The sequence below is a fragment of the Bombina bombina genome, chromosome 6 (genome assembly GCF_027579735.1).
Source record: "Bombina bombina isolate aBomBom1 chromosome 6, aBomBom1.pri, whole genome shotgun sequence".
Taxonomy (NCBI): Eukaryota; Metazoa; Chordata; class Amphibia; order Anura; family Bombinatoridae; genus Bombina; species Bombina bombina.
In genome coordinates, this window is record NC_069504.1 from 492787449 (window position 1) to 492809444 (window position 21996).

The window sequence follows — 21996 nt, forward strand, 5'->3', positions numbered from 1 at the left end:
AGGTTTCTAAATCTCCTGTAGTTATTCCAGAAGTGTTTCCTGTCCCTGGTGCTATTTCTGAAGTAATTTCCAGGGAATGGAATATTTTGGGTAATTCATTTACTCCTTCTAAAAACGTTTTAAGCAATTATATCCGGGGCAATCTGACAGATTAGAGTTTTGGGACAAAATCCCTAAGATTAATGGGGCTGTCTCTACTCCTGCTAAAGATCCTTTAGATAGGAAAATTGAATCCTTTCTAAGAAAAGCTTACTTGTGTTCAGGTAATCGTCTTAGACCTGCTATATCCTTAGCGGATGTTACTGCAGCTTCAACTTTTTTGGTTAGAAGCTTTAGCGCAACAAATAACAGATCATAATTATCATTTGCATTTCTATAACATGCTAATTATTTTATTTGTGATGCCATCTTTTGATATCATTAGAGTTGATGTCAGGTATATGTCTCTAGCTATTTTAGCTAGAAGAGCTTTATGGCTTAAAACTTGGAATGCTGATATGTCTTCTAAGTCATCTTTGCTATCCCTTTCTTTCCAGGGTAATAAATTATTCGATTATCAGTTGGATTCTTTTATCTCAACTGTTACTGGAGAGAAGGGAACTTTTTTACCACAGGATAAAAAATCTAAAGGTGAATTTAGGTCTAATAATCGTTTTCGTTCCTTTCATCACAACAAGGAACAAAAGCCTGATCCTTCATCCTCAGGAGCGGTATCAGTTTGGTAACCTTCTCCAGTTTGGAATATATCCAAGCCTTATAGAAACCCAAGCCAGCTCTCCTAGGTCCACATGAAGGTGCGGCCCTCATTCCAGCTCAGCTGGTACGGGGCAGATTATGTTTTTTTCAAAGAAATTTGGATCAATTCCGTTCACAATCTCTGTTTTTCAGAACATTGTTTCAGAAGGGTACAGAATTGGCTTCAATTTAAGGCCTCCTGCAAGAGATTTTTTTTTTCTTTCCAGTGTCCCAGTAAACCCAGCAAAGGCTCAAGCATTTCTGAAATGTGTTTCAGATCTAGAGTTGGCTGGAGTAATTATGCCAGTTCCAGTTCTGGAACATGGGGCTGGGGTTTTATTTAATCTCTTTATTGTACCAAAGAAGGTCAAATCCTTCAGACCAGTTCCGGATCTGTCAATATTGAATCATTATGTAAGGATACCAACATTCAAGATGGTAACTATAAGGACTATCCTGCCTTTTGTTCAGCAAGGGCATTATATGTCTGCATTAGATTTACAGGATGCATATCTGCATATTCCGATTCATCCAGATCACTATCAGTTTCTGAGATTCTCTTTTCTAGACAAGCATTACCAGTTTGTGGCTCTACCGTTTGGCCTAGCATCCGCTCCAAGAATTTTTACAAAGGTTCTCGGTGCCCTTCTGTCTGTATTCAGAGAACAGGGTATTGGTATTTCCTTATTTGGACGATATCTTGGTACTTGCTCAGTCTTCACATTTAGCAGAATCTCATACGAATCGACTTGTGTTGTTTCTTCAAGATCATGGTTAAAGGATCAATTTACCAAAAAGTTAATTGATTCCTCAGACAAGGGTAACCGCTTTAGGTTTCCATATAGTTTCGGTGTCCATGACTCTGTCTTTTTCGGACAAGAGACGTCTAACATTGATATCAGCTTGTCAAAACCTTCAGTCACAATCATTCCTTTTGGTTGCCTTATGCATGGAAATTTTAGGTCTTATGTCTGCTGCATCGGACGCGATCTCCTTTGCTCATTTTCACATGCGACCTTTCCAGCTCTGTATGCTGAACCAATAGTGCTGGGATTACACAAAGATATCTCAATCAATATCTTTAAAACCGATTGTACGACACTCTCTGACGTGGTGGACAGATCACCATCGTTTAATTCAGGGGGCTTCTTTGTTCTTCCGACCTGGACTGTATTTTCAACAGATGCAAGTCTTACAGGTTGGGGAAGCTGTATGGGGATCTCTGACGGCACATGGAGTTTGGGAATCTCAGGAGGTGAGATTACCGATCAATATTTTGGAACTCCGTGCAATTTTCAGAGCTCTTCAGTCTTGGCTTCTTCTGAAGAGAGAATCGTTCATTTGTTTTCAGACAGACAATGTCACAACTGTGGCATACATCAATCAAGGAGGGACTCACAGTCCTCTGGCTATGAAAGAAGTGTCTCGAATTCTGGTTTGGGCGGAATCCAGCTCGTGTCTAATTTCTGCGGTTCATATCCCAGGTATAGACAATTGGGAAGCGGATTATCTCAGCCGCCAAACGTTACATCCGAGCGAATGGTCTCTTCACCCAGAGGTATTTCTTCAGATTGTTCAAATGTGGGAACTTCCAGAAATAGATCTGATGGCGTCTCATCTAAACAAGAAACTTCCCAGGTATCTGTCCAGATCCCGGGATCCTCAGGCGGAGGCAGTGGATGCATTATCACTTCCTTGGAAGTATCATCCTGCCTATATCTTTCCGCCTCTAGTTCTTCTTCTTCCAAGAGTAATCTCCAAGATTCTGAAGGAATGCTCGTTTGTTCTGCTGGTAGCCCCGGCATGGCCTCACAGGTTTTGGTATGCGGATCTTGTCCGGATGGCCTCTTGCCAACCGTGGACTCTTTCGTTAAGACCAGACCTTCTTTCGCAAGGTCCTTTTTTCCATCAGGATCTCAAATCCTTAAATTTAAAGGTATGGAGATTGAACGCTTGATTCTTGGTCAAAGAGGTTTCTCTGACTCTGTGATTAATACTATGTTACAGGCTCGTAAATCTGTATCTAGAGAGATATATTATAGAGTCTGGAAGACTTATATTTCTTGGTGCCTTTCTCATCATTTTTCTTGGCATTCTTTTAGAATACCGAGAATTTTACAGTTTCTTCAGGATGGTTTAGATAAGGGTTTGTCCGCAAGTTCCTTGAAAGGACAAATCTCTGCTCTTTCTGTTCTTTTTCACAGAAAGATTGCTAGTCTTCCTGATATTCATTGTTTTGTACAAGCTTTGGTTCGTATAAAACCTGTTAAGTCAATTTCTCCTCCTTGGAGTTTGAATTTGGTTCTGGGGGCTCTTCAAGCTCCTCCTTTTGAACCCATGCATTCATTGGACAATTAAATTACTTTCTTGGAAAGTTTTGTTCCTTTTAGCGATCTCTTCTGCCAGAAGAGTTTCTGAATTATCTGCTCTTTCTTGTGAGTCTCCTTTTCTGATTTTTCATCAGGATAAGGCGGTGTTGCGAACTTCTTTTCAATTTTTACCTAAGGTTGTGAATTCCAACAACATTAGTAGAGAAATTGTGGTTCCTTCATTATGTCCTAATCCTAAGAATTCTAAGGAGAAATCGTTGCATTCTTTGGATGTTGTTAGAGCTTTGAAATATTATGTTGAAGCTACTAAGTCTTTCCGAAAGACTTCTAGTCTATTTGTCATCTTTTCCGGTTCTAGAAAAGGTCAGAAAGCTTCTGCCATTTCTTTGGCATCTTGGTTGAAATCTTTTAATTCATCATGCCTATGTCGAGTCGGGTAAAACTCTGCCTCATAGGATTACAGCTCATTCTACTAGGTCAGTTTCTACTTCCTGGGCGTTTAGAAATGGAGCTTCGGTTGATCAGATTTGCAAAGCAGCAACTTGGTCCTCTTTGCATTCTTTTACTAAATTCTACCATTTTTGATGTGTTTTCTTCTGAAGCAGTTTTTGGTAGAAAAGTACTTCAGGCAGCGGTTTCAGTTTGAATCTTCTGCTTATGTTTTTATTAAACTTTATTTTGGGTTTGGATTATTTTCAGCAGGAATTGGCTGTCTTTATTTTTATCCCTCCCTCTCTAGTGACTCTTGCGTGGAAAGATCCACATCTTGGGTAGTCATTATCCCATACGTCACTAGCTCATGGACTCTTGCTAATTACATGAAAGAAAACATAATTTATGTAAGAACTTACCTGATAAATTCATTTCTTTCATATTAGCAAGAGTCCATGAGGCCCACCCTTTTTGTGGTGGTTATGATTTTTTTGTATAAAGCACAATTATTCCAATTCCTTATTTTATATGCTTTCGCACTTTTTTCTTATCACCCCACTTCTTGGCTATTCGTTAAACTGATTTGTGGGTGTGGTGAGGGGTGTATTTATAGGCATTTTAAGGTTTGGGAAACTTTGCCCCTCCTGGTAGGAATGTATATCCCATACGTCACTAGCTCATGGACTCTTGCTAATATGAAAGAAATGAATTTATCAGGTAAGTTCTTACATAAATTATGTTTTCTTGTTCTCCTGCCCTTCCATTCTATGTCCTGTTCTTTGCCTCCTCCTGGTGGCCAGGAGTTGAATTCCCACTAGTAATTAAATGGATTTGTGGACTCTCCATGCCAGGAAAGAAAGTTATCAGGTAATCATAAATTTTGTTTTCTAATTTGTGTCATTGCTTACTATCTGAGAATGTGGGGTGTTTCAATTCCAGTGCATAGCCCTCACACAGCATGTGTGTGTATGCCTCTGAAAAACAGTAATAACTTTAACTAGACGCATTTTTGCTAATTGAAGTATATTGCAAAAGGTTTCTGTTTAAAATTCAAAATGCATCCATGCACATTACAATTTTGACATTTCTATCCCTTTTAATTTAATTTTTTCCCCTTTTTATCTAAGAATTTAGGGGTAAAAAAATAAATAAATCTTATTACTCCTTTTAAAGGTTGAAGGTTAAGGAGGAGGAGTGGCGAGAGGCCCAACGTGGCTTCAACAAAGTTTGGCGGGAACAGAATGAGAAATACTACTTGAAATCTTTGGACCACCAAGGAATCAACTACAAGCAGATTGATACCAAGGTGCTACGTTCCAAGAGTTTACTAAACGAGATTGAGGGCATCTATGATGAGGTAAGCAAAGCATCCAAACTAAGTTTATTGAATATAATTGAATTGCTTAACTTTAAAAGGATATTAAACTACAGTAGCATGGTTACTACTCACCATACTATTCTCTTCTTGTACCTGCTGCTCGCTTTTGAGTCATTCTTTATTTTATTTTTCAAAGAGCTTCATTGAAGAGTTAAGTAACTTTATTTCTCATATGCGGAGTTGGGTTTACATTGTTTACCCGTAAATTGATGTCATATAGAATAATAAACAAATAAGAAGCTGTTATCTAAGCTGGTTTCAGTCCTCAATGCAGGTTAAGTCCCAGTGTATATGATGTTGAAACAATTGTGGTCTAGTGTGGGAGCATAGGACCTTTTTCCTCTGAAGAGAGCTCTACATTTTCATATTTTCCTTTTCTTTGTAAAGATCATATTAACTAACAACGTTATTATGTGAGATAGGTAATGCCATTATAACATGGTAAACTATCATATTGAGTAGTTTTAAAAATAGTGAAATGAGAAGAAACCATAACTCAAGTAAAGTTATGTAAACTATTTCATGTTGGCAACAAACAAGAAATATCAGTTAATAGTAGCTTTGTATAGGCAGTTATATTATGACGATTACTATAAGTACACAAATTAGTGGTATTTCTATGGTGGAGTGTCTCTTAAGATAAAGTCTGAGGGGGAAAAGGGGGGGAGGGGAAGGAGAGGTGGAGTCATTCTTTATTTTAACCCATTAAAGAAGCCATTTGGTAAAGCTCTATTTCCATCTAAAGGGGAGTAGAGTCCACGTCTTCATTCATTACTATTGGGAATTAAGAACCTGGCCACCAGGAGGAGGCAAAGACACCCCAGCCAAAGGCTTAAATACCTCCCCCATTTCCCTCATCGCCCAGTCATTCTTTGCCTTCCGTCACAAGAGGATGGCAGAGGAGTGCCGGAGTTTCGGAATAGTCTCTTATGGAGGGTAGTACTCTTCACAGTGGGACTGGAGTTTTAAGTAGTCCTGTCAGCCTCTCAGTGAGTCCTGTCAGCCTGGGTGAAAGTTGGAGTCCGGAGATGCAGGGAGAGTCTTTCTGCAAGACCATCCCGACTTATATTAACAGCTCCATAAGCAATCAGCATTGACGAGTTTCGCTGCCTGCTTTCTTCACTCAAGTCCATTTCAGGAGCGAGGCTACTAACCTGTCACACTTAAAGAGCCATGTTCCTGTTCCACGGCGTTGATTCTGGTAAGATAGTTTTCATTTTTTATTAATAGCGATAACATAGAAGACAGGGTCATAGTGTGGCGCCTTTTTATCTTTACAGAATCAAGGGTTAATTTTCCTGTTTTATACATGATCTTGTTTACTGTGTCATTGCGTTATGTGCGTGATGAGGCTCTGGCAATGTGTGGAACTTTCAGGTTACTTGCAGAAACTTTGCGCTGCCATTTTTTATCACGTTTTTCCCTAGTGCAGTGGCGGTCCTGCCAGGCATTCTATGTGACTGGGTGTGGCTATCTATTCTTCCTGTTGATCTGTGGCGCAGGAGACGTAGTGGTTTCTGTCGTCCGGGTCCTAGGAGGTGGTGAGTGCCCCGTCCATTGGTGGTATAAAGGTGCCTTTTTAATAAATAAAGTTAGTCTAACCAAACGCGCAAGCGATAGAGGACTCTGACGCGTTGGAAGGCTCTCCTTCCTTAATAAAGTCTCATTCCTGTATTTATTGTGAGGAGGATCAGGTTAGGGCTGCTGAAAATAATCGATAGTTATGCATCGCGATGCAGCCGTTAACCATGCTGCATCGATGCAAGTGCAGACATGAATCGATTCAGGGGTCAGTGACGTCATTGCGCAACGTCACATGACCCCGCCTCTCTCACAGAGCAGTATATTCAGAGAAGCCGACATAAGGTAGTCTGTCTCCGGGTTTTACACCAGCTGCACCACATTAGGACTTTCTGTGTGCACACTGCGCAGATATCTGACATGGAGAGCACTCTCAACAGACCTCCCCTCTCGCACACAAATGTTCCGGTCAGGAATTTTTATGACACCTAATGCCGACAGCAGCCTGATGTAAACATTGAATCTTTTCTTTTATTATCGATTTACTGTTGCTGCATGTTTGCTTTCTTTCATATCCCTAGCCCAAACAAGCATATTTATGGGTTGCTATTAGATATAGTAAGTCAAGTTTTACAAAAGTCGCACAATTTATACTTTATTTTCAACATTTGAGAGGCAATTGTGTGGCTTTTGTAAAACTTGACTTACTATATCTAATAGCAACCCATAAATGCTTGTTTGGACTAGGGGTCTGACAGAGAGCAAACATGCAGCAGAGACCGCAACAGTGAATCGATAATACAAGAAAAGGTTTACTGTTCGCTGATTAAACTAAGCTTGAGCTGTGGGGGACCATCCCTAAGGTGGATGAGGCTATCTCTACGCTTGCGAAGCGGACGACTATTCCCCTCGAGGATAGTTCCTCGTTTAAAGAGCCCATGGATAACAAGCTGGAAAACATGTTGAGAAAGATGTTTCGGCACAAAGGGTTTGTTTTTCAGCCAGCAGCGGCCATTGCGGTGGTCGCTGGAGCTGCAACATATTGGTGTGAATCCCTGTGTGAAATGGTCGAGGGGGAGACATCCGTCAACGAGATACAGGAGAAGATTAAGTTGCTGAAGATCGCCAATTCTTTCATCTGTGATGCCAATATGCAAATTATTCGCCTGAATGCTAAGGTATCAGGTTTTTCTGTTTTAGCGCGCAGGGCTCTGGGGCTAAAATCTTGGTCTGCGGACATAACCTCTAAGGCGAGGCTGTTATCCCTGACTTTTCAAGGAAAGATCCTGTTCGGTCCAGGATTGAATTCAATTATATCCATGGCTACGGGAGGCAAGGGAGCTTACCTACCGCAGGATAAGAAGGCTAAGCCTAAATAAACTTTGTCTCTTTCGCTGCAGACAAGGCCCAGCGCCAGCAACCTGCCGCAAAAGCTTTGAAACAAGTTTAAGTAGAGCAAGAAGCCTGCCGAGACGAAATTGGCATGAAGGGGCGGCCCCCGACCGGTCTCCAGATCACGTAGGGGGCAGATTATCTCTATTCTCAGACTCATGGTTGCAGGACACCAAGAGAATAGTGGAAAAAGAAATCCACTGAAATTATGCACCTTAGCACTCTATGCCCAGACTTTTGTTGGTAGTATCCGGATATTTAAAACATAACTTTTATTAGGTAGATAATAAAAAGATTAACAAAAGAAGGTTAAAATGTATACACTCTAGTGTGCCCAGAGTAATGATCTAGCTTGGAGGTGACTATATCAGTCGTATATGTGGCCTGATTGTAAGTAATTGTCACCCCGTAAGCTTGTTAATGTGTGTAGCAAGTGCTATAAGCCACAGTGTAGTCGTCATATTTCCATGGTCCGTTATGGAGATATGATTCGAATTCTGAGTACTATGTGCACTATAGTACTAGAATAGACACAATATAATTATGCAATGGAATGTACAGTAAAGGTCTCTGTTGCACCCCTGAAAAATAATAGGAGAGGTGTCAAGGTGTGACATAGGTAACAGCGCTGGTTATTTGGGACTAAAGTACTTTGTGATCTTATTAAGTAATGAGGTCTGTTTTTCGTTATGCCTGTGGGGCAGACGATTACTTGTAACTTGGACTGGTTAGTTACTCGATAGGAACACTGTTTCTGTCACTAACCCTGAGCTTTGTGGTTATGCAATATCTATCCGTAATAAGGATGTCAATTTATATAGTACATTGACAGAAATTATATTTGATCTGCATTGCCCACCATAATCTTTCGGTTGAGGCATATACACTGAGATGTGGTGCTTTGTGACAATGGTTTGTATATTATTTATTTATATTCCATATTTTAGCAGGTCACTAAAATACATATGAGTAGCTGAGGTCTCTTTAGTCAAGTTAATAATGCGGTTAGACTGAGCTATGTAAGCCCCTAATATAATGAAGTAGCAGTAACTAGCTAGAACTATGTATATAAAGCACTCTGGTGTTAGTGCTTTGATTAATATGTGGACGCTGCATCAACTGGTTGATACAATGACTGGATATAAATGTCCATGGTTCAATTATCACCATCAATTTTATTGATTTGTTAACTGTGTATTATTTATATATATATATATATATATATATATATATATATATATATATATATATATATATATATATATATATATATATATATATATATATAATTCACTATAGGCAAACCGCAATACTCTTATGCTGCAATTAGATGGTCTCTACTGAAACTAATCACTCAGCTCACGTAGCTGTAGTTATGATTATGACCCTTGGTATAGCGCCACTGTTGCTCCTATTATAAATGCCCCTTAGTTCTTAGGTTAGGAATAGATAACTTGCATGTATGAAGAAAGTCTATAGAGTTACTTTCCTATTCCTTAACCACAACAACAAAGTGGCGATCTCGCATTAATGTAGTCCGTTTATACTTAGTATCCTTACTACCAGAACACTGTAGCTGTATAAAATTAATATTGTAGCGTAAGGAGTGTAACGTATACGCTATTGTATAAAAAATACCTTATGACTATATTATTCCCTTTTCCCTGTTAGCCGCAACACAGTGTTAGAGGATCGCTGTTAGGTTATATGTTTTAGTTATTACTTCATATAATGCCGACAGCGTTGGTTTACATATCCTCCAAACGGTTACATATACTGATTGTCTCAATCTTAATTTAAACTGCTACTGTTAGTCTATCAGTATTATGCCCATTGAAATATCACCTCAGTGACCATAGAATAAGTACCCCAAGTAAATACTATGTAATCACAAATTTAGAGTGATCTGGTGCTACTAGCTTAACAGAGTCTAGCCAGAGTGTAATTCATTTAAAAGGCGTCTTGTCTGCTCACGCGTTTCGCCCGTTAGTGCTTTTTCATGGTTGCAGGACGTTCAGGACCCTTGGGTTCTAGAAGTGGTCTCCCAGGGTTACAGGATTGGGTTTAGATCCCATCCGCCCGAGGGCAGATTCCTTCTGTCAAACCTGTCTTCAAGACCAGAGAAGAGAGAGGCCTTTTTAGAGTGTGAGAGAGATCTCGCCTCTCTTGGGGTTATCGTACCAGTACCCCTAGCAGAAAGGGGTCTATTTGTCTATTCCAACCTTTTTGTAGTTCCAAAGAAGGAGGGCACGTTCTGCCTGATTCTGGACCTAAAGTGTTTAAACAAATTTCTGAGTGTTCCATCTTTGAAAATGGAAATGATTAGATCTATTCTGCCCCTAGTTCAAGAGGGGCAGTTCATGACAACAGTAGACTTGAAGGACACTTACCTTCATGTGCCAATTCACAGGAACCACTTCAGGTTCCTAAGATTTGCGTTTCTGGACCAACACTTCCAGTTTGTGGCCCTTCCTTATGGTCTGGCGACGGCCCCAAGAGTCTTCACAAAGGTTCTGGGGGCGCTGCTTGCAGTGGCCAGATGCAGGGGCATTGCGGTGGCGCCTTACCTGGACAACATCCTTGTTCAGGCGCCGTAGTTCGTTCTTGCAAAGGATCATTTGAGGGCTCCTCTTCTTCTACTCAAATCTCACAGTTGCAAGATCAACTCAGGAAAGAGTTCCCTGGTTCCCAGCAACAGGGTGGAGTTCCTGGGCATGATAATAGACTCTCTATCCATGAAGATATTTCTCACAGATCAGCGGCGCAGGAAGCTTGCGTCCACCTGTCTTGCCCTTCAGTCCTCCACACGACTGTTGGTGGCTCAATGTATGGAGGTGGTAGGTCTCATGTTGTCGAGCATAGATGTCATCAAATTAGCCAGGTTCCATCTCAGACCTCTTCAATTGTGCATGTTGAGACAGTGGAACGGCGATCATTCAGATCCATCTCAGCTGATATCCATGGATGCTTGGATTCGGAACTCCGTCTCTTGGTGGATTTGTCTGGAGCAACTGTCCATGGGGACATCCTTCTTGTGACGGTTCTGGGAGATTGTGACCACGGACGCCAGTCTGGCAGGATGGGGAGCTTTTTGGGGTGCCAGGATGGCACAAGGAAAGCGGTCCAGGGAGGAGTCTCTCCTTCCGATCAACATCCTAGCACTACAAGCAATTTACAATGCTCTGAAGGCATGGCCTTCTCTGGAGTCGGTCAGTTTAATCAGATTCCAGACCGACATTACCTCATGACTTACATCAACCATCAGGGGGGTACGAGGAGCTTCCTCGCGATGAGAGAGGTGTCTCAATTCTGGAGTGAGCGGAATCCCACGACTGCTTGCTCTCAGCAATTCACATTCCAGGTGTGGACAACTGGGAAGCGGGCTTTCTCAACAGACAATACTTTCATCCGGGGGAATGGTCACCCCAAGGTGTTTGCGGAGATACGGGTCGAGGTCCAGAGATCCCCTGGCGGAGCTGATAGATGCCTTAGTGGTTCCTTGGGGATTCAGCATAGCTTACATTTTTCCACTGTTCTACCTCGCATAGTGGCACACATCAAACAGGAGCGGGCCCCGGCCGCCTGATTGCTCCTTGTGGCCGCGGAGGCTGTTTTTTGCAGATCTGGTGGGGATGTCATCCTCTCCGCCGTGGAAGTTACCCTGTCGCAGGGATCTGCTGTCACAGGGCCCCTTTCAACTTCGAAATATAGATTCTCTGAGGCTGACTGTGTGGAGATTGAACGCCTATTCTTAGCCAAGAGAGGCTTTTCAAAAAGTGTGATTGATACTCTAATTCAGGCAAGGAAGCCAGTCACTCGTCACATCTACCATAAGGTGTGGAGGACTTACTTGTCCTGGTGTGAGAAGCATGGATATCCTCATAAGGGGAAGGTATCCAGGATTCTGTCCTTTCTCCAAGATGGTTTGGAGAAGGGTCTTGCCGCTAGTTCCTTAAAGGGACAAATTTCGGCATTATCAATTTTGTTGCATAGGAGACGCGCTGTGCTCCCTGACATAAAAATCTTTTGTTCAGGCTCTGTCCAGAATCAGGCCTGTCTTTAGACAGTCGGCTCCTCCTTGAAGCTTAAACTTAGTCTTTAAGGTTTTGCAGAGGGTTCCGTTTGAACTTATGCATTCCATTGACAATAAGATTCTGTCCTGGAAGGTTCCTTCCTGTTGGCTATTGCATCGGCACGCAGAGTATCTGAACTAGCTGCTTTGCAATGTGATCCTCCTTATCTGGCGGTTTATGCGGATAAGGCTGTACTTCGCACTGAGTTGGAGTTTCTCTCCAAGGTGGTGTCTAACCGTAACATCAATCAGGAAATAGTTGTTCCTTCTTTGTGTCCTAACCCTTCTTCTTCAAAGGTGAGTTAACTTCATAACCTGGATGTGGTTCGTGCCTTGAAGTTCTATCTTCAGGCTACAAAGGATTTCAGACAGTCTACATCTTTTTGTGGTGTATTCTGTGAAGGTCAAAGGGCCTCTGCTACTTCTTTGTCTTTTTGGTTGAGGAACTTGATTCACTTGGCTTATAAGACAGCGGGACATAAGCCTCCTCAGAGGATTACGGCTCATTCAACTAGAGCTGTGGCTTCGTCTTGGTTCTTCAAGAATGAGGCCCCTATGGAGCAAATTTGTAAGGCGGCTACCTGGTCCTCCCTACACACTTTTACAAAGTTCTACAAATTTGATGTTTTTGCTTCGCGGAAGCTGTTTTTGGGGGAGAGATTTTGCAGGCTGTGGTGCCCTCAGATTAGGGTCCACCTTTTACCCTCCCGGTTTCATTCAGTGTCCTCTAGAGCTTGGGTATATGTTCCCAATAGTAATGGATGAAGCCGTGGACTCTCCTCCCCTTTAGATGGAAAACATAAATTATGCTTACCTGATAGTTTAATTTCCATCGAGGAAATTAAATTATCAGGTAAGCATAATTTATTTTATACTGGTTTTATACCTTGCACTTCAGATTAAATTGCACAATAGAAACACAAGCTACATTTCCTTAATATAAGGAGAGTCCACGGCATCCTTCTTTATTGTTGGAAAATACTGAACCTGGCCACCAGGAGGAGGCAAAGTCACCCCAGCCAAAGGCTTAAATACCTCTCCCACTTCCCCCATCCCCCAGTCATTCTATGCCTTTCGTCACAGGAGGACGGCAGAGAATTGTCAGATTTCAGAGTTGTTCCCTAGGAGGGGTATCTGCCCTTTGCTATGGGACTGGAGTTTTCAGTAGTCTTGTCAGCCTCTCACAGCATTGATGAGTTAGTCTGGAGATGCAGGGAGAGTCTTTCTGCGAACCCATTCAGACTGCCTGCTAACAGCTCCTTAGCAATCCGTTTTGTTGAGTTTCACTGCCTGCTTGTTTTTCTCACTCAAGTCCATGTCAGGAGCCATGCTACAAGACTGTCACACTTGAGAGGCTGTGTTTCTGTTCCACAGCATGGATTCTGGTAAGATCGTTTAAATTTTTACATATGTTGAAAACGCTAGAAGACAGGGTCACAGTGTAGCTCCTTTTATCTTAATAGAATCTTGGGTTAATACCTCCTGAGGGAGGTTATTGAACAGTTGAGTTAATCAAATGTGATGCTTTGATTTTTTTTTTGTTGTTGCTGCTTTATGTGTGAGATTTTATCGGACTCATAGGCTGTTATATGGCTGGAACGCACAGGTTTTACTTTCACCTTTAGTGCTGCGTAGCTTGGCACACTTTTTCTCATAGCAGGGGCGGTCCTGCCTTGCGCACCATGTGATCGGGAGTGGTGTCGCTTTCATTTCCTCTTTCCTGACCGAGCTGGCTGTCGGAGAAGACACAATTTCTCTGTGTTGTCTGGGTCTAGGAGGTGGTGAGTGCCCCAGCCATTGGGAGTATAAAGGTGCCGTTTTTGAGAAATAAAAATAGTTTAATTTCTGTGTCCTACTGTCATTAGCTTAAGCTATGGAGGATTCTGAGATACTAGAGGGTACTCTCTCTATTCCAAATAGTAATACCTGTTTATATTGTGAGGAGTCAAAGAAGGTTAACCCCTTTAGTACCACTGAGCCATCCACCTCAGAGGACTCGCAGTCCCGTGAGGTGCATACCGTACATTCATCTCCTTCTACACACGCAGCTTCCCGTAGCACGCTTGATCCTCCATCTGGAGAGGGCCTTTTACCATCAGATTTTACCGCTCGGTTAAAAACGGCAGTGTCTGAGGCTCTCAGTGCTTTACCTCGCCCTGATAAGCGCAAGGTTAAGCATAGCTCTCCTGCCCCGGGGTCATCGTGTAATTTATTGGATTTCTCTGCTTTTCCTCAGTTATTTAAGGATGAGTCGCACTCTGAGGCTTCAGAGGGTGAACTTTCTGGAACGGAGCCTGTTTCCTCTAAGCCTCCTGCTGCGGAAGAACCAGCCTTTAGAGGAAGTCCTACATTAGAGGTTCCCGAGGCCAAGCTGCCTGATGAACCTTTGATTCCTAAATTAGACAGAGTTTACGAGGACAGGGTAGTGCCTTTAACTTTTCCTGTGCCTGTAAAGATGGCGAACATTATTAAGAACGAATGGGACAAAATTGGATCTTCCTTTTCTCCTTCATACTACTATTACGCTTAAGGATAACTCGTCGTTTAGAGAGCCGATGGATAAAAAGATGGAAACTCTTCTAAGAAAGATGTTTCAACATACAGGGGACTTGTTTCCACCAGCAGCAGCCGTTGCCGCGGTTGCTGGAGCAGCTACCTACTGGTGCGACTCCTTATCGGAATTGATCGAGGTGGAGGGTCCCCTCGACGTTATCCAGGAAAGAATTAAAGCCTTTAAAATTGCACATTCTTTTATCTGTGATGCAAACATACAGTTCTTTTGCCTAAATGCTAAGTTTTCTGGCTTTTCGGTTCAGGCCCGTTGGGCACTCTGGCTGAAGTCCTGGTCTGCGGATATGAATTCTAAGTCCAGACTTCTTTCCCTTCCCTTTAAAGGAAAGATTTTATTTGGTCCAGGCCTGGACTCCACGGGGGGCAAGGGTGCCTATCTGCCGTAAGATAAAAAGAACAAGTCTAAGGGACAAAGTTCTCATTTTTGTTCTGATAAATTCCAACGACAGCAGCCCTCCGCTAAGCCTGAGCCAACCAAGAGTACTTAGAAGCCGGCTCAGTCCTGGAATAAATCCAAGCCGCGCAAGAAGCCCACAGAGACTAAATCGGTATGAAGAGGTGACCCCCGATTCGGCTCTGGATTGTGTAGGGGACAGACTGTTGCTCTTTTTAGACGCTTGGTTCAGGGACGTGCAGGATCCATGGGGGGAGAATAATGTAAAAAAAAAATTGAAGATAATAAACTTAAATCCAGCTTAGCACTCAAAGGGATATTTTTAAACCTCTCCTCATTCAAGATGGAGACAGTAAGGACCGTCCTTCCCTTAGTTCAGGAAGGGACAGTTCTTCACCACTATAAATCTGAAGGATGCTTACCTTCTCGTTCCAATCCTCAAGGATAACTTCCAGTTCCCATGGTTTGTTTTCTGGACCAGCACTTCCAGTTAATTGCACTTCCGTTTGGGCTAGCTACTGCTCAAAGGATTTTTACGAAGGTTCTAGGGGCTCTTCTAGCCATTGCCAGAACCCGGGGTATAGCAGTAGCTCCCTACTTGGATGATATTCTGGTACAAGCACCATTTTTTCGTCTGGGGGAGGACCATTCGGAATCTCTTCTCTCTTCTTCGATCTCATGGATGGAAGATAAACCAAAAAAAACACCAGGGTAGAATTTCTGGGTACTTTAATAGACTCCATATCCATGAGGATAATTCTAACAGACAATCGGCAAATGAGCTATCGGCACTAGCCGTGACAAGTCCGTCCTTAACGGTAGCCTTAGGAAAAGCAGTATACAGTGGATCACCAGTATGGAGTAAATAAACACGGTTCACTTGCAATAAACAACAAACATTCGCAGACTGGAAACAATTACCATCCTCCAGGTAACCAGCACTTAAGCGCTTACCAGTTAACTGTGTGTCCTCCTCAGTGTTATCCTCCAACTGTGTGTTTCATGCTGTAGCATAGGCATATCCGGGTTGGGGGTCAGAGACTTGACATGTGTAGTGAGAGCCCAGTGGAACAGTCCATAGAACAGACAGGCAAAAAAGGAAGATAACCAGAACGGCTCGCTCAAAAACACTTTCTAGCTAAGCCGGGATGTGTGCTGCTCTTTTCTACATGTGATTTTTACACATTTTTGTATGTTGTTCAGCCCACATTGGTATACTTTTAACAAAGTGTTTTTGAGCGAGCCATTCTGGATATCTTCCTTTTTTGCCTGGATATTTCTAACAGACCAGAGACTTTGCAAGCTTGCTTCACCTCCTTAAGGCCCTCTGTGGCTCGGTGTAATTGGTGTCATGGTGTCCAGCATGGATATCATTCCCTTTGCCAGGTTCCGTCTCAGACCGCTGCAACTGTGCATGCTGAGGCAGTGGTACTTCGATCATTTGGATCTTTCTCAACAGATTTTTCTGGACAACCGAGCGAGAGAATCGCTCTCTTGGTGGCTCTGTCCAGATCTATCAGGATGGGGAGCTGTTTGGGGTGCCAAGAAAACACAGGGCCTGTGGTCTCAGGAGGAACGCTTGCTTTCAATCAACATTCTGGAACTTAGGCACTCTTCAATGGTCTGAAGGCTTGGCCCCTTCTGGGTTTGTCCCGGTTTATCAGATTTCAATTAGGCAATATAACCTTGGTGGCTTACAACAACCATCAGGGGAGAACGAGAAGCTCCCTAGCAATGAGGGAGGTATCTCGAATTCTGGAGTGGGCTAAGGCCCACAGCTGTTCGCTGTCGGCAATCCACATTCCGGGTGTGGACAACTGGGAAGCTGATTTTCTCAGCAGACAATCCTTTCCTCCGGGGAATGGTCTCTCCATCCCGAAGTGTTTGCGGAGATATGCAACAAATAGGGGACGCCGGAGATAGATCTCATGGCGTCTCGTCTCAATACCAAGCTACTCAGATATGAGTCAAGGTCCAGGGATCCTCAGGCGGAGCTAATAGATGCATTAGCAGTGCCTTGGAGGTTCAGTCTAATTTACCTTTTCCCGCCGTTTCCACTTCTTCCTCATGTAGTGGCCCGCATCAAGCAGGAGCAGGCATCAGTGATGCGGATTGCTCTATTGTGGCCGCGAAGGATGTGGTTTGCAGCTCTGTTGAGGATGTTATCTCCTCCATGGAAGTTATCTTGTCGCAGGGCTCTGCTTGGAACAAAGTCCCTTTTGTTCATCAAAATCTAGATTCTTTTAGGCTGACTGCATGGAGATTGAATGCTTAGTCCTAGCCAAGAGAAGTTTTTCTGAGAGTGATTGATACTCTCATTCAAGCTAGTAAGCAGGTTACTCGTATCTATCATAAGGTGTGGAGAACCTACTTATTCTGGTGTGAAGAGCGTGGATTTTCCTGGCATAAAGTATAGGTTGCCAGGATCCTATCATTTCTCCAGGATGGACTGGAGAAGGGCCTTTCTGCCAGTTCCCTGAGGGGACAGATTTCGGCCCTATCTGTTTTACTGCACTCTCAGAGCCTCCAGATGTACAGTCCTTTGTTAAGGCTCTGATTAGGATCAGACCTGTGTTTAGATCTAAGTCGTCTCCTTGGAGTCTAAATCTTGTTCTTAAGGTTCTGCAACGGGCTCCATTTGAACCTATGCATGACATTGACATTAAATTGTTGTCCTGGAAGGTTCTTTTTCTACTGGCTATTGCTTCTGCGCGCAGAGTATCGGAGATTGCTGCCTTGCAATGTGAGCATTTCTTATCTGGTGTTCCATTCTGATAAGGCTGTCCTACTTACCAAGTTAGGTTTTCTTCCCAGGGTCGTGTCAGACCGCAACATCAATCAAGAGATTGTAGTTCCTTCCTTGTGTCCCAATTCTTTTTCTGCGAAGGAACCTTTGCTTCCTAATTTTGACGTGGTTCGCGCCTTTAAGTTCTACCTTCAGGCTATTCAGGATTTTAGACAAACTTCTTCCTTGTTTGTTGTTTATTCTGGGAAGCGTAAGGGACAGAAGGTCTCTTCGAGTTCCTTATCTTTTTGATTAAGGAGTGTTATCCGCTTTGCTTATGAGACAGCGGGACATAGATCTCTTAAAAGGATTACAGCTCATTCTACTAGAGCAGTGGCTTCCTCTTGGGCCTTTAAGAACGAGGCCTCTATGGATCAGATTTGTAAGGTGTCTACCTGGTCGTCCTTACATACTTTTTCAAAATTTTACAAGTTTGAGGTTTTTGCTTCAGCAGAAACAGCTTTCGGGAGAAAGTTTTTGCAGGCTGTGGTGCCCTCAGATTAGGGTCCGCCTCTCTCTTTTTCCCTCCCGTTATCATTCAGTGTCCTCTAGAGCTTGGGTATAAGTTTCCCAACAGTAAGGAATGATGCAGTGGACTCTCCTTATATTAAGAAGGAAAACATAAATTATGCTTATACAGAAGGAAATTAAATGATCTGGTAAGGAGAGTCCACGGCCCCCGCCCGTGTTCTCTGATGGGCGGCCCTATAAATTATATTTTTCTTCTGGCACCATTTATACCCTGATATTTCTCCTACTGTGCCTTGTTCACTTGGCAGAATGACTGGGGGATGGGGGAAGTGGGAGAGCTATTTAAAGGGACACTGAACCCAAAAAAATTATTTTGTTATTCAGATAGAGCATGCAATTTTAAGCAACTTTCTAATTTACTCCTATTATCAATGTTTCTTCATTCTCTTGCTATTTCTATATAAAAAAAGGCATCTAAGGTTTTTTTTCTTGGTTCTGGACAGCAGTTTTTGATTGGTTGATGAATTTATCCACCAATCAGCAAGGACAACCTAGGTTGTTCACGAAAAATGGGCCGGCATCTAAACTTGCATTCTTGCACTTCAAATAAAGATACCAAGAGAATAAAGAACATTTGATAATAGGAGTAAATTAGAAAGTTGCTTAAAATGTCATGCTCTATCTGAATCACAAAAGAAAAAATTTGGGTTCTGTGTCCCTTTAAGCCTTTGGCTGGGGTGTTATTGCCTCCTCCTGGTGGCCAGGTTCAGTATTTCCGAACAGTAAGGAATGATGCAGTGGACTCTCCTTATACAGAAGGAAATTAAATTATCTGGTAAGCATACTTTGTTTTGTTTTTTGCTTTTTCACATTTTAAAAGCTGCATAACATTTGTATTTATTTCAAATAAAAATTAAAAACCCTTCAAGAATAAAGAGCAATGCATGCACTGCAAGTATTTTAGAACTCCTAACTCTATATTGTGCACTCTAAAATAAAGTGCAGGATACGGCTTGTCAAGAAGACAATATCACTGATATATGAATCTGCCACAAGTTACAAGAATGCTTAAATTCCAAGATGGCAGCGTCCAGTGTGAAGAGGCAGAGTTTCACTAATTAGCTCATATTTGAAGGGTTCAGATAAGAGGATAGGATTGTAGAGAGCTGCAGGCACAATAAAAACTAGAGCATGGTGAGTAGTAACCATTTTACTGTAGCTGTATCCAGCAGTTTAATGTCCCTTTTTAAGCTGTATTTTAAAAAATGCTCTTAAATATTGTAATTACCCGTGTTTAAAGCAAAAATCTATACAAATTCCTGCAGTGGTATAACACCTTCGAATTAAAATAACTGGACACTTTCTTTTGCTGTGTAATATGGGAGAAAATGTTCTGATACTGCAATTTATGTGAAAAGTTCTATTTTGTTGGTGAAATCTGGTACTCTAGTTCTTTTTTTTTTTTTTTTTTTCTTCTTTTTTTTTTTTATATATGTATATCTATATATTTAGCGGCAGGAACAAGCATCCGAAGATAATTCTGGAATCCCCACTGGGCCCCATCTTACCCTGATGTATGAGGACAAGCAGATTCTAGAAGATGCTGCCTCTCTCATCATCCACCATGTGAAGCGACAGGCTGGTATACAAAAGGAGGACAAGTACAAGATTAAACAAATAATCTATCACTTCATACCAGATCTTCTCTTCTCAGAGCGTGGAGAACTTTCAGATATAGAGGAAGAGGAGGAGGAGGAGGCACCTGAAACTGAAGAAGGGGTTTTAAAAAAGCACAATGGGGTGGGTGGTAATGGGGGGAGTAGTCCCCCGAAAGCCAAGCTGATGTTTGGAAACACAGCAGCACAAAAACTGCGAGGGGTAGAGGACGCATACAATCTTTTCTATGTAAACAACAACTGGTACATCTTTCTACGCCTGCACCAGATTCTTTGCTCTCGCCTTCTGCGCATTTACAGCCAGGCAGAAAGGCAGGTGGAAGAAGAGTTGAGAGAAAGGGAGTGGGAGCGAGAGGTACTGGGCCTTAAAAGGGACAAGAATGACAGCCCTGCCATCCAGCTTCGGTTAAAAGAGCCAAGTAAGTTCAGTAAGATTCTCATGGTAAAGTTTTTATATTTAAAAAAAAATAAAAAAATGTTTACTTTAAGTATCCTTTTACAGATTCTGAAGTTTTCCTTGTTGACTATTAAGTGTCACTTTTATTTCCTGCCCTGATTGCAGCTCCACAATATGACCCTCTTTTAACTAGTTTGCCAGTTCTATATTTGTTGGCCAGATTTCAACTTCCACATTACAGATTTCATGGAGTGTGTGTTTAAATATTTCAAATCATAAACCTGAATTGGTCTTAAGGGGACAGTAAACACCAGAATTTTAGTTTTTTAAAAAGGTAGATAATCCCTTTATTACCCATTCCCCAGTTTTGCATAACCAACAAAGTTATAATAATACGCATTTTACCTCTGTAATTACCTTGTATCTAAGCCTCTGCAAACTGCCCCCTTATTTCAGTTCTTTTGACAGACTTGCATTTTTAGCCAATCTGTGCTAACTCCCTAGGAGCTTCACATGCCTGAGCTCAATGTTATCTATGGGAAACACATGAACTAATGCTCTCTAGTGGTGAAAAACTGTCAAAATGCTTTCAGATTAGAGGCGGCCTTCAAGGTCTAAGAAATTAGCATATAAACCTCCTAGGTTTAGCTTTCAACTAAGAATACCAAGAGAGCAAAGCAAAATTTGTAATAAAAGTAAATTGGAAAGTTGTTTAAATTTACATGCCTTATTTAAATCATGAGTTGTTGTTTTTTTTTTACTTGACTGTCCCTTTAAGGTATTTAACTTTACACACAAAAACCCTTAACCATGTATTATATATTACCTACATTGCCCTCCACTAATATTGGCACCCTTGGGTAAATTTGAGCAAAGAAAGCTGTGAAAATGTCTTTATTGTTAAACCTTTTGATCTTTTGTTCAAACAATACACAAAAATACTCTGCTCTCATGGATATCAAAAAATTGCAAACACAACAGTTTTTTGTTTTGTTTTTTTTTAAAAAACTTAAAGGGACACTGAACCCAATTTTTTTCTTTTGTAATTCAGAAAGAGCATGTTTAAGCAACTTTCTAATTTACTCCTATTATCAATTTTTTTTCGTTCTCTTGATATCATTATTTGAAAAAGAAGGCATCTAAGCTTTTTTTTGGTTTCAGTACTCTGGACAGCACTTTTTTATTGGTGGATGAATTTATCTACCAATCAGCAAGGACAACCCAGGTTGTTCACCAAAAATGGGCCGGCATCTAAACTTACATTCTTGCATTTCAAATAAAGATACCAAGAGAATGAAGAAAATTTAATAGGAGTAAATTAGAAAGTTGCTTAAAATTCCATGCTCAATCTGAATCACAAAAGAATTTTTTGGGTACAGTGTCCCTTTAATATTAAAAGTATTTGAAGTATATTCCCTTTGATATTTTACATTTTTTTAGTACATCTAGGAACAGGGGGAATTGTTAAACCATGACTTCCAGTTGCACAGGGGTATAAATAAGAGGTAACACATAGGCCAAGTTCCCTTAGTCATTCATCATAACAGGTAAGACCAATCAATATAGCTGTGATGTGCGGTAAAAGGTTGTTGAGCTTCACAAAATGGGAAGTGGCTATAAGAAAATAGCAAAAGTATTGAAATTGCCCATTTTCACCATCAGGGCAATAATTAGGAAGTTCCTGTCAACTGGAAATGTTATGAATCAACCTGGAAGAGGACATGTGTGTCTGTATTGTCTCAACGCACTGTGAAGAGGATGTTTCCAGTTGCAAAAAAAAAAATCTCAAAGGATTACATCTGGAGAGTTGCAGAAGTTGTTGCGTCTCAGGGTCAGAAAGTC

General features: G+C 41.7%; 1 protein-coding gene across 1 annotated transcript in view; it reads left to right on the forward strand.

Moving 5' to 3' along the window:
• SIN3A (SIN3 transcription regulator family member A) overlaps positions 1-20160 on the forward strand; it is a gene marked incomplete at its 3' end in the record, with an annotated part of 448744 nt that extends 428584 nt beyond the window's left edge. Inside the window, 2 exon segments of the mRNA XM_053717346.1 lie at positions 4671-4854; positions 19594-20160. Coding sequence (XP_053573321.1) covers positions 4671-4854; positions 19594-20160 — 751 coding nt within the window.
• Between the last annotated feature and the right edge of the window lie 1836 nt (positions 20161-21996).